Genomic DNA, 13,237 nt, shown 5'->3' on the forward strand with positions numbered 1-13,237 from the left:
TATATATATATATATATATATATATATAGCCAACTTAGTCATTGGAGATGCAATAGAAGAAAACATTTTCACAAACCGCCTCTAGTAACCATCCAATCCAACAAAGATCTAAATATTGGCGAGTAAAGTAGGCCTGGATCAATCCTAAACTACCTCGATCTTCTTTGCATCCACAAGGATCTCATCCTTGAACATCACACGCCCAGAGCATGCCATGGACTTAAGACAAAATCCACACTTGAGAACTTGACATGCAACGACTTATTCATCAAAGTTTAAAGCACAATCGTCAATTGTTTCCCATGCTCTCCTCTATCCATGGTATAGATCAAGATGTCATCGATGAACAAAATGATGAAATCTTAAGAATATCTAAGGCTTGAATCTTTGACTAATGGTAGCCCAATATCAAATCAACCTTTGAAAACACCGAAGCACCCTTAAACTCATCAAGCAAGTCATCAATGAGAGGTACCATATAATTGTTTTTGATAACAACTTATGTAAGTACCAATTGTGAATACACATCTGCGTAGAACTATCTTTCTTGTTTACAAACAAACTAGGAATAACCCAAGGGGAAATATTAGGTATGATGAATCTATTACTCAATAAATCCTGCAACTATTCTATTAACTTTAACACTGTGATCATATAGGGTGGAATGGAAATGCGTTGAGTGATCGACTATAAATCCATGCGAAAATTGATGTTATGGCCTGGTGGAATGCCTAGTAAGTCAATTAAAATACCTCCACAAACTAACTCATCACACGAACAAACTCAAATGAGGGAGTATCAACACTTGTCTCCCAAATGTATTCCAAGTAAGCCAAACACCCCTTCTCTATCATTCTCTTCGCCTTCAAAACAAAATCACCCTTTTCGGGGCATGACTAGGATGGGGACGGGGACTGGTGGACGGGACGAAGGGGGACAGGACGGGGGACGGTGATGGGGGATTTGGCAGGTCGCGAGATTGGGGGGACAAAATTATGTCCCATCCCATCCCACTATATATACGGGATAGGACGGGGTTTGGCAGGACGAAGCGGGACGGGGGATTTTTTATTTTTTATATACTTATTTATTTGTAATTTTGTTTTGAAATTATATGTTTTTAGCTAATAAATTTCAAATTTAACTTTAATTTTCAAATTTCAAGTTTCAAATTTCAAATTAAATTTTCGAATTTCAAGCTTCATGTTTTAAATTTCAAATTTTAGAAGTTTAAATTTATATTTTAAATATTTTAAGTAATTTAAACTTGAAATTTCAAATGTGAAGTTTCGATTTTTAAATTAAGTATTTTAAAGTTAGTTTAGTATATATTTAAATATGTATGTATAATTGTATATATTAAAACTAAAATGCAAGACAATACTTGTATTAAAAAGACTTGAATGAAGCCTTCAAATTTATTCAATAAAATCTAATTACAACTTAGAATTTACATGTTACAATTTACAAATATTAGTGGAGTAACTAATCTACGCAGCCACCTTCTAGGAAGATTTCTGTTTCATCATATGTAAAACTAATATTTGTTACAAATATTATATGAGTAACTAATTTTATGCAGCCACCTTCTAGGAAGGGTTCTGTTTCAATTAGTTCTCGTATGTAATTTAATAATATCTGTTTTCTCCTTTAAAATTCAATTATAATTGTCGCATCATATCGATGGTGACATCCTCTGGTGTTGGCAAACTTGCTAGAAACTCTTGTGACTCTAACTCAGCATCACTACATTTAATTACTGTTTTAACCCAAGATACTTGTTTGGAATTTCACTTTTGCAAATTATTATTCCTCCTATCTGCATTGACCCATTCTCTAAATAAAATTGATGTTTCCAAACTTTCTTCCGCCAATGAATGTCTATGATCGCCAATTTGAAACTTTTCCACACTGAAAAGTAGTCTCTGATGCAACTGATGAAGCTTGAATAGCTAGAACATCAGGAACCATTTCGCTTAAAATTGGTAATGCAACGCTTCGCCTCCTCCACCATCTTAATAAATCTTCATTGCCATCTTTGATTTCAATGCTTTCAAAGATTGATTAAGATATTCTTCAAAATCATCACCGTTGGTAGAATTAAGACCAAGAAAACCTCGCATATTAGTTGTAATTCAAACTTCACTCTCAGGATTAGAAGTTTGATCAACTTCTCCTTGAGTATTTTCCGTAATTCTGTATTTTTCATACAAAATATTTGCTTCTACTTTTATGCTAGATCTACACGTTTCACAAGTTGGATTTTCTTCCTCTAAAATTTCTAAAGTATCATAAAAAGTTTCAACAAGACCCTGCACACCTCGTAATTTATAATCAGGATGAAATAAAGTAGCAGTTAAATAAATCTGAGGAATAGGAAAAAAAATTAATGTTTTTTTTCAATCATACCTTCAATTGCAACTCTAAATTTATCTATTTTTTTATATTTAGAAAATTTAATTGAATGAGCACAAATATTTTTTTATACTGATGAAATAGTAGGATAATAAATTCCAGAAAACATGGTTGTAGCATCATAAAAAAGTCTTAAAAATTCTAAGAGTTATTTAGTTTCTTTTCGGAAAAGGGTCTAAAATACCCTCAAAGTATTGAAAATGGTACAAAATTACCCTCCATCCACCTATTGGCTCCAAAATACCCTTTCCACCCACCTATTGGGTCCAAAATACCCTTGTCATCCACCTTTTGGTTCAAAATTGACCACTTATTTAACGGTTTTATATTTAAACTATTTAAATATTTTTTTAAATACGTGGCGCTCAACTATTTGTTATAATTTAACTTATTAGTATAATTTATAAATCAATCCACTACCCACCCATTGCTAATTAAACCCTCCAAATTAATAAATCACTCACACTATTAATGTAACAACAGAAAAGCTACTGCCAATTGAGTGTTTTTAAAAATTTGAGACCAAAATATCTATAGAAGTAAATTATCATACATTCAAGTGTTTAAATAAAAATTACCGATAAACTTAAAAGTCTGACGATGTTCATCTTAATTATTCTTACGTCTCAATTATGTGATGTTACTTCATAGGTAATTTTTTTTCAAAATAATATATTAAAGGTTTTAAAACAAATCATAAATATTTATAAAATTATATTTTAAGAAAGTGCATGAATTAATTCGGGGTGTATTACTTTTTTACCTTTAATCATAAATTTCTAATCAATCTTGAAAGAAGATCAAATTGAAAGTGTCCTCCTAAATAAGCGGCTCAACATAAATTTAATTGAGGCTTCGATTCGGACTCGAATAATTTTGGATGTCATTTTCATTGATCTATAATTTCATCGTGTTTTAGTAGTGTTTATGACGATTTTGATATTATAGTTGGGTTATTAATTGTGTGGGGTTTAGTTAGTAATGGTGGGTAGTGGGTTGGTTTATAAATAATACAAATAAATTAAATTATAACCAATAGTTGAACATCAAGTATTTTAAAAATATTTAAATAGTTTAAATTTAAAATCATTAAATAAGTGGTCAGTTTTGAACTCAAAGGTGAATGACAAGGGTATTTTGGAGCCAATAGGTGGATGAAAAGGGCATTTTGGAGCCAATAGGTGGATGAAGGGTAATTTTGTACCATTTTCAATACTTCAAGGGTATTTTAGATCCTTTTCTGGTTTCTTTTCAATCTTCATCACAAATTCCTGTCTAATGGGTCAGCATTATGAGAATTAAACACCATTTCTATGGGTCTTTTATATTTGTAAGCAACTAAAAGAATTTCGTAAAAAGAATTCTACCTTGTTTTGATATGCCTTGGAATTTTTCTAGGTGACAATTCACATAGTAAACAACGCTCATTAAATTCCCTAATTCTAGAAGCTTTATTAGAATAAAAAATCCAAGCAACAACATATTCAATTTTCATGCAATCACAATCAAATAATGAAATATCATCTTGTACAACTAAATTTAATATATGTGCAACACATCTAACATGAAAAGTTTTAATGTTAATTGGACATAATCTAACTTATAACATACAAGCAACGTTTGTATATCTAATACGACAGACATTACTTTATCTATAAATATGTAATAATCTAAAACACTCAAAATATTTGAAGGTAAAGTTATAGTCACTCTACTATCTAATATGCTAAATATACAACGAAGAAATTGACAATGTTTACGTTGATATTCGAAAACATCAGATTTAATAGTAATTTCTTGCAAAACCAGGATTATAAGTTTGTTGAATATATTCAATAAAATCGGGATTTGAAGAAAAACTATAAGGCAAACCACAAACAGAAACCATTTTAGCTAAATTTTTGCAATCTATTTCCTTATTATATTTATGTTGTGTTAGTGGATCACCGCGGTTAGAAGGATCTAATGTTCCTTGAACCATGTTAGAAACCCCTATCGAATCATTACCACTAATATCAAATTCATTAACTGGAATTCCTTTTTTTCTATTAGCTAATGCTTTATCTTCTTTATATTGAATCGGCACACAAGATAACATATGTCTATTTAATCCCCCCGTCCCACCTTGACCCCCACCTTGTCTATGTTTAAAAGGTTGCTTACACTTATTACAAATAACAATATTGTTTTCCATATCGAAAGTCATAAATTTCCACACAATAGAAGTTTTAGGGCGTTGATACTTCACCTTCTCCCTTGTGGGAGGTATAAGGGGTGGACGTCCACAATTTTGCTCCGTTAAATTTGTAGTTTCATTTGGAACTTGTGTCATTGGACTAGTAGGTGTATCTTCTAATTTTTCTTCTGCAGGATCAACTTCTACTTCTTCACCTGAATTTTCATTAAGATTAGGATTAATATTACCATAACGTCGTTCTAAACTTTCATGATCGAGTTGAGCATTTGAATTAATATCATAAGAAGTATCATCAACATAAGTAGAATCATTTCCATTAAATCTAACTCTAGACATTGATTTAGATGAAGTACCACCACATTTACTCTTATTTTTTTATTTACTATTTCTTTTACCAAAGTTAAATATTTTTAAAATGCGACCTTGTTCGTTCTCTTGTTCTCTCTCTTTTCCTTTACCAGTACTTTTTTTTGCTAGAACTCATATTTAATTATATACAAAGTGTAATATAAAAATAATAATAACACAAAATTAAAGATGAAAAATAAAATATAAATATTACAAAACGAATGTACCAAACATATGCGTTAATAGCAGACGTTAAACCAATTCTTGAAGCTTGTAGTTAGTTATAACTTGTAATTTGAAACTCCAAATCCAATACTTGATAGAAATATGAGATTTATATTGATATAATATGAATATTTAGAATTGAAAATTTAAATATATGTATTATAATAATATGAGACTAAAATGGAATAGAAATTAAAATTTAAGAATTAAGATTGAGACTTGAGACTTGAGAGGATATAGAAAATAGATGAGAGAAATGAGAATAGATGATTTTGTAAGAAATAGTAAGGGAATGAGGGGTATTTATAATATTAAAAATGGGTTAAATGTATTTATAATAACTTGAAGGTTCAAATTAAAGTATTAAAAGTAGGGGGTTGTAGGGGGTGTTGGGGAAGTGAAAAAGTTAAAAAAATCCGTTTGGGGGGAGGGCGGGGTCCACTAGCCATTTCCCCAATGGTTGCCAACGACTAGATTTTGAAATTTAAAAAAAAAAAGGATCCCGCGAACCGGCCGGTCAGTCGGGCAGGATCGACGAGGACCAAACGCCGAACCGTCCCCTGATCGGTCCACTAAACCCCCTATATCCACGGGACCGGGTCCGGCAGGACGGTTCTCGAGCCGGGGCTGGCCGACCCGGTCCCCTTGCCACCCCTAGGAATAATTAACCATACCCTTCGACACCAACTAAGGAAGACCATGCACTATTGAAGTAACGGTCTTGGCATGACAATCTAAGATAATATGATAAGGAGATAGTCAATCCATAGCTAAAATTATGTCAAAATCTACTATATTAGGAATAAGGAGATTCACCCAAGCATCATATCCCGAAAATATTCACAATACTAAATAAATACATTTGAATCAACTGCTAATGAATCACCTATATGGTTGAAACACGAATATGGACTGCATGGAATCAAAGAAGACCCATTCAAACAAATCTATCCAACATATTTTGTTCCTCAACTATCTTCATAAGTATTTCCATAACAAGTGATACTAGAAAAGCATCCATTTTAGGAGCCACATCAGCAACTGATTGTGCCTTCGGAGTATGAAAGCCTTGAACATGTATCAGCTCTGGGGGTTGAATCCCAACTCTAGTATGTGAACCATCGGTGGTGTAGGGATACCTCATGTCTATGCCATACCATCCAATAAGCTGACGAAATCGGAACTGGAACTTGACAACGAACCTAGACTAACCCAGATAGAGTCTTAGACAACATAAATTTGTGACATACCGAGATTAATTCATTTCATCGATGGAAATGAGTTAAGTCAAAATGCAAAACATAGTATTTAGTAGAACTCTAGTCGTTATGAAGCCTTGTGGAACCTGGTCTATGCCCAATTCTTCCCTATGAAAATCCATATCATGAATATTAGTCTAAGGTTACATCTCTTTTGCACGACTCTGAGATGGAGAAATAACACCTACCCTACCTCTACCATGACCCTGAATTAGGACCCTAGCAGTGGGTGTGAATACTGTGGGAATAAAATGGCAGCAATTAATTTGGCAGTTATACTTGTTGAAATTATTAGCCACAAATGTGAAAATTGGTAGCCACCAATGTGAAAGTTGGTAGCCATATTTGTGGAAGTCCAGGTAGTCAAAATTTGCTATAAGTTTCGTAGAGTTTGGCAGCCAATTTTTGTGAAAATTGGCTACCACATTATGTCATTAATGATGTAATCAAGTGTTTAAAAAACTCAATAAATAAAGTAGTAACACTTGAAGACACACCAAAATAGAGAAGCGTATTGAGTAGTAGTCTTTTGACACTACCAAGTTTTTCATCAATATTATTGTATTACTTATTCGGGTATCATATTTACCCCATTTTAATATTTGGTTTCGTTGTTACTCTCTAGCTATTGCTATTTAGTTTGGACATTATCCTAGATGTGATTATAATTTTGTCCAACAACGTGGTATCAGAGCCATAGCAAATAATAGTATGTTGTCCTTTGAAAACCACAGTCTCACAAGAGAAAATTATGAAAAATAGTGTCTACGAATGAAAGTTATTCTTGGCTCTCAAGTTGTTTGGGATATTGTAGACAAAGGGTATACAAAACCCGTAATTGAGGAAACTTTGCCCTCAAATGAAAATGAGGTCTTGTTAATGACAATAAAGAAAGATCAACATGCCCTCGCTCTTATCCATCATTGTTTTGATGATGGCATGTTTAAGAAGGTGGCTGATGCAACCACTAAGGAGTTGATAAAGTAAAGAAGATAAAACTTCAAACTCTAAGGGCTGACTTTGAAGTTTTAAAAATGAAAGAATTCGAATCCATTTCAGATTATTGTTCAAGATTGATGGCTGTTGTAAATCAACTAAGAAGATACGACGAGAAAGTAGATGATGTGCGTCCGGTAGAAAAGATCATTCGTTCTTTAACACCTAAATTTGATTATGTGGTGTGTGCTATTGAAGTCTAAAGATATAGACTCTATGACAGTAGATTAATTGGAAGTTTCTTTACTAGCCCATGAAGAGAAAATGAAAGGAGAAAAGAAGAGTCACTAGAGCAACTTCTTAAAACTCATGCATCCTTCAAAGTATTTGACGGTGAGAAAAGTTATAAAGGAAATGGACAATGGTGAGGTTGTGGAGGCCGAGGAAGAAGAAGAGGAAGAAGTTATACCAATCATTTCAACAATGAAGATAAAGGTCACCAGTCACTCAGAGGTTGTGGTCGTGGTCATGGAGGAGGTAGAGGTCGTGGAGCCTACACGGTACAAATGAAATGAGGTATGATAAATCTAAAATTGAGTATTGTAAATGTCCTAAAATTTGATATTACTCTTGGGAATGTCATAATAATGTTGAAGAAAAAGTTAATCTTGTTGACAACAACAAAGATGAAGATGGATCAACACTGTTATTAACACTCAAAGAAAAAGATAAAGATAATTGCAGCTCATGGTATCTTGACAATGGAGCAAGCAATCATATGTGTAGTCACAAAGATAAGTTTGTGGAGATAAAAAAGACAGTGAAAGAAAATGTGTCTTTTAGAGATACATAAAGATTCAAATTGAAGGGATAGATACGATTTTGATATCCTGTAAAATGGTGGTCATAAATTGATTGCCAATGTTTATTATGTGCCAAAATTGAAAAGTAATATTTTGAGTTTGGGTCAACTTCTTAAAAAAGAATATGATATTCATATGAAAAATATGCATCTTTGGCTGAGAGATTCAAACAACAACTTTATTGCTAGAGTTCATATGGCAAAGAATAGGTTGTTTCCTTTGATTCTTCAAAGTATCGATGCAAAGTTTTTGAAGACTAATGTGCAAGATGACTGATGGTGTTGGCATATGAGATTTGGGCACTTGAACTTTGATCCGCTCAAATCAATGGGAGACAAGAACATGGTTGATGCGATACTGTTAATCAATAATCCAAATTAATTGTGTGAATCTTGTCTTCTTGGAAAACATGCAAGGAGGAGTTTTCCAAAGGAGACTACATCAATAACAAGCAAGCCACTCCAACTTGTGCACACCGATGTGTGTAGTCCAATCGATCCACCTTCTTTTGGTAAAAGAAAATACTTTTGCTCTTTATTGATGATTTCAGTAGAAAGACTTGGGTATACTTCTTGAAGCAATAATCTGAAGTTTTTGTTGCCTTTAAAAATTTCGAAGCACTTGTAGAAAAAGAAAGTGGTTATGAAATAAAAGCATTAAGGTCCGATAGAGAAGGCAAATTCACTTCAAAAGAATTTAATGACTTTTGTCAATCTCATGGAATTCGTCTTCCTCTAACGGTACCTTACTCGCCCCAACAAAATAGAGTTGTAGAAAGAAAGAATAGAACAATTCTTAATATGGCTAGATGTATGTTGAAAGCTAAACATCTACCAAAAGAATTTTGTGCCGAGGATTTTTATTGTGCAATTTATTTGAGCAACTGGCCTCCAACAAGAAGTGTACGAGATCAAACACCTCAAGAAGCATGGAGAGGAAGAAAGTCAAGTGTTAAGAACTTTGAGAATATTTGAGAGCATAGCCTATGCTGATGTTCCACATCAAGGGAGAGCTAAGCTTGACGATCGGAGTGTCAAGTATGTGTTTGTTTGTTATAACGCAAGTTAAAAAGGCTACAAATTGTACAATCCAAAAAATAACGAGGTGGTGGTGAGTTGTGATGTTGAATTTAATGAAGAAGCATCATGGAACTGGAAGGCTCCGAAAGAAAAATTATATGATTTTCTTCCATACTTCGGAGATAAAGAAGAATAGGAGACCATGACACCTGCACAGGATGCAACCCTGCCTCCTTCACCAGCAAATGTTGCATCTCCATCTTCTCAAGAGAGTTCAAGTGAAAGGCCACATAAGATGAGGAGCATTCAAGAACTCTATGATGACACAAAATAAATTACTAATTTTGATTTTCTGTGTTGTCTCTTTGTTGATAGTGAACCAATGAATTTTGATGAAGTTGTCACTAACAAAAGGTGGAGACAAGCCATGGAGGAGGAGATTCAGTCAATAGAGAAGAAGAACAACACTTGGGAGGTAAGAACTCTTTCCAAGGACCATCGAGCAATTGGAGTCAAATGGGTATACGAGACGAAGAAAAATGCCCATAGAGAGGTTGAACGATACAAGACAAGACTTGTGGCTAAAGGCTACAAACAAAGGCATGATATTGACTATGAAATAGTCTATGCGTCTGTTGCCCGCATGGAGACAATCCGTCTATTGATCTCTTTAGCGGCGCAAATGAAGTGGAAGATCCATCAACTAGATGTCAAATCGGAATTCTTGAATGGATATCTTGAATAAGAAGTCTATGTTGAGCAACCATTGAGTTTTGTGGTTAAAAATCATGAAGATAAGGCATTGAGGTTGAAGAAAGTCTTATATGGGTTAAAGCAAGCTCCACGAGCTTGGAATAGTCGCATTGACAAATACTTTCAAGACAATGGGTTACTCGTTGTCTCCATGAATATGCTCCTTACATTAAAGTTCATTAATGGAGATATTCTGCTTGTTTGTCTTTATGTTGATGATCTCATTCTAACGTGTAACAACTCAATTCTGTTTGAAGCTTTCAAAAAAGCTATGTCCCTTGAGTTTGAGATGACGGACATAGGGCTCATATCATATTACTTGGGCCTAGAAGTGAAGCAAATGGAGGAAGACATCTTCATATCTCAAGAAAACTATACAAATGTGATTTTGAAGAAGTTCAACATGTTTGATTGCAACCCTGTGAACAACCCAATGGGAAGTGGAACAAAATTTTCTAAGTCTGACGATGGAGAAAAAGTGGATCCACTTTGTTCAAAAGTCTCGTAGGAAGTCTGAGGTACTTGACATGTACGAGACCACATATGCTCTTTGCAGTTGGAGTAGTAAGTCGTTTCATGGAAGCTCCTACCTCCACTCAGTGGAAGGTCGCTAAAACAATTTTTTGCTACCTAAAAGGTAGAATCGACCTTGGGCTATTTTATTCTTCTTCTGATGATTTTTATCTGGTGGGATATTGTGATAGTGATTATGCGGGAGAAGTTGATGATAGAAAAAGCACATCAGATTTTGTGTTTTTTTTGGGTGATTGTGTTATTTCTTGGAGTTCAAAGAAACAATCAATTGCTACTCTCTCAACTGGTAAAGTTGAATATGTGGCAGCGACATCATGTATGTGTCATGCTATTTGATTGAGACGATTATTGAAGGAACTAAATTTTCCACAAATTGAAGCCACAATGATTTGTGTTGATAAAAAATTTGCGCAAGCACTTGCAAAGAATCATGTGTATTATAATCGAAGCAAGCACATAGACACAAGGTATCACTTTATCAGAGAATGCATTGCCAAGAAAGAGTAGAGCTCAAGTATGTGAAATCTATGATCAAGTAGCAGATATCTTTACAAAGCCTCTTAAGTTGAAGATTTTCAAAGTTTGAGATCAAGCTTTGGAGTAAAGAAGAAAAATCAAAATTAAGGGAGAGATTTGTGGGAATAAAATATTGGCATCAATTAATTTGGCAACCATACTTGTTGAAATTACTAGCCACAAATGTGAAAATTGGTAGTCATCAATGTGAAAGTTGGTAGCCACATTTGTGGAAGTAGGTAGTCAAAGTTTGGTATAAGTTTGGTAGAGTTTGGCAGCCAATTTTTGTGGAAATTGGCTACCACATTATGTCATTAATGATGCAATCAAGTGTTCAAAAAACTTTATAAATAGAGTAGTAATTGAACACTTGAAGACACACCAAAATAGAGAAGCAATAGAGAGTAGAGAGTAATCCACAAACTACTTGTTTGTGAGAAAATAGTGTGCAAGTAATATTATTGTGAGTTCTAAGAAATAAAAGAGTGTTGAGTAGTAGTATTTTGACACTACCAAATTTTTCATCAATATTATTGTATTACTTATTCGGGTATCATATTTACCCATTTTAATATTTGGTGTGGCAGTTATTCTCTTGTTATTGCTATTTAGTTTGGACATTATCCTGGGTGTGATTATCATTTTTTTGCAACAGTTACGTCATATTGTATTGCATCTGATCTTGTTCCCACCATGTGAGTGAATGAAATATGAAGTTTCAAAACTCAAGAGATAGGTAATTAATTTCATATGATAATGAATCAAAAAATATAGTTTTAATATGAATGTCTCGTAGCCTCCCGAAGATAGATACATACATCACCGTGCCAATATGGTGAGTAAATATCATGTCACTTGATATACCATGTGTATTAGCCATAGTACTCGTTCCCTTGAAAACTTGATTACTCTGTAGTTGTAATTGCTATTGTGAGAATTACTCTAGGGATAGCCATCATGCAATTTATAGCATTGTCCTTGGCGTGTCCATGCCTCTTATGAAAGTACCATGCATTCAGCTAATTATTAGTTCCTCTTCTTCTTATTCGTCAACAACGATATAAAGTTTAATTATCAAAACAATGTCTCTTTAGCTACATGTATGGGGGAGGCGCAGGAACAATGACACTAGATGAACTTCATTCACTTGAAAAGTACCTTGAAATTTGGATGTATCATATTCGTTCAGCAAAGGTAATAATTTCACAAAAGCACCAAATTATTTGTCATTGAAATTATTTAGTCTAGTACTTTTATTCATGTGAAATGAGAGTTGTTTGAATGTCTTGCAGATGGATATCATGTTTCAAGAGATCCAACTGTTGAAGAATAAGGTTAGGCAATATCCAAGTTTTATATTACTAACAAGTTTACTTTTGAAGAAGATGTACTTTCTATTTATTATTTTTCTTAATTCGCAACACTTATATTGAGACGAAAGTAGTACAATTCTACTTGGTAATTATGATTAGTGAAGTTTGTTCCAATATAATGAGCTTTATGGATTTTTATTTGCGACACAATATCTTCAAACGTGATGTAAAGTTTCTAAGCATATTATGATGTAATATTTTGTGGTAGTACTTGTTTCTTACAACCTTTAGTTTAATTACTAAAAATATTATCATATTTATATTAGGAAGGGATACTGGAAGCTGCAAACAAATATTTACAGGATAAGGTAAATATATTTGGAATTCCATATATTCAATTTTTTTTTACTTATAATAGTTATCATCATAAACATTTATTTTATCATTGTGTATTTTGCAGATAGATGAGCAATACACTGTGACTAACATGACACAGAATTTGACTGACTTTCAATGCCCACTAACTGTACAAAATGAGATATTTCAGTTCTAACATATGCTCACTATATAAGTTATTCTTATTGTGAAGCATCTATGTAATTTGGTAAGGAGATGTAATAATGATGATTGAGTAATTTCACTTTGGAGAGATGAACATATAAGTATGGTATTATGTTCAATTTAGCTAATATGTTTAGTGTGTGAGCCTTTTTAGTGTATCTTGTCTAGTATGGTGCTACTTATTATATATGTCATCTTATAATTTCTGAGTCAACTTTTTGTTTTGTTATTCAAATGAATCATTATTTTGTTATTGATTGGTTAAATGAACTTATTATTCAATATATATATATATATA

General features: G+C 33.2%; 1 protein-coding gene across 2 annotated transcripts in view; it reads left to right on the top strand.

The window, feature by feature from the left end:
• Positions 1-13,153, top strand: part of LOC107003240 (agamous-like MADS-box protein AGL12) — a 22,441-nt gene extending 9,288 nt beyond the window's left edge. For both annotated transcript variants that reach the window (XM_015201541.2, XM_015201540.2), the window contains exons 4-7: positions 12,160-12,259; positions 12,358-12,399; positions 12,705-12,746; positions 12,839-13,153. In XM_015201541.2, coding sequence (XP_015057027.1) covers positions 12,160-12,259; positions 12,358-12,399; positions 12,705-12,746; positions 12,839-12,931 — 277 coding nt within the window. In that variant the 3' untranslated portion in view covers positions 12,932-13,153. The remainder of the gene's footprint in view (positions 1-12,159; positions 12,260-12,357; positions 12,400-12,704; positions 12,747-12,838) is intronic.
• Positions 13,154-13,237: the final 84 nt, after the last annotated feature.

This window comes from Solanum pennellii, chromosome 11 (genome assembly GCF_001406875.1).
Source record: "Solanum pennellii chromosome 11, SPENNV200".
In the NCBI taxonomy this organism is placed as follows: Eukaryota; Viridiplantae; Streptophyta; class Magnoliopsida; order Solanales; family Solanaceae; genus Solanum; species Solanum pennellii.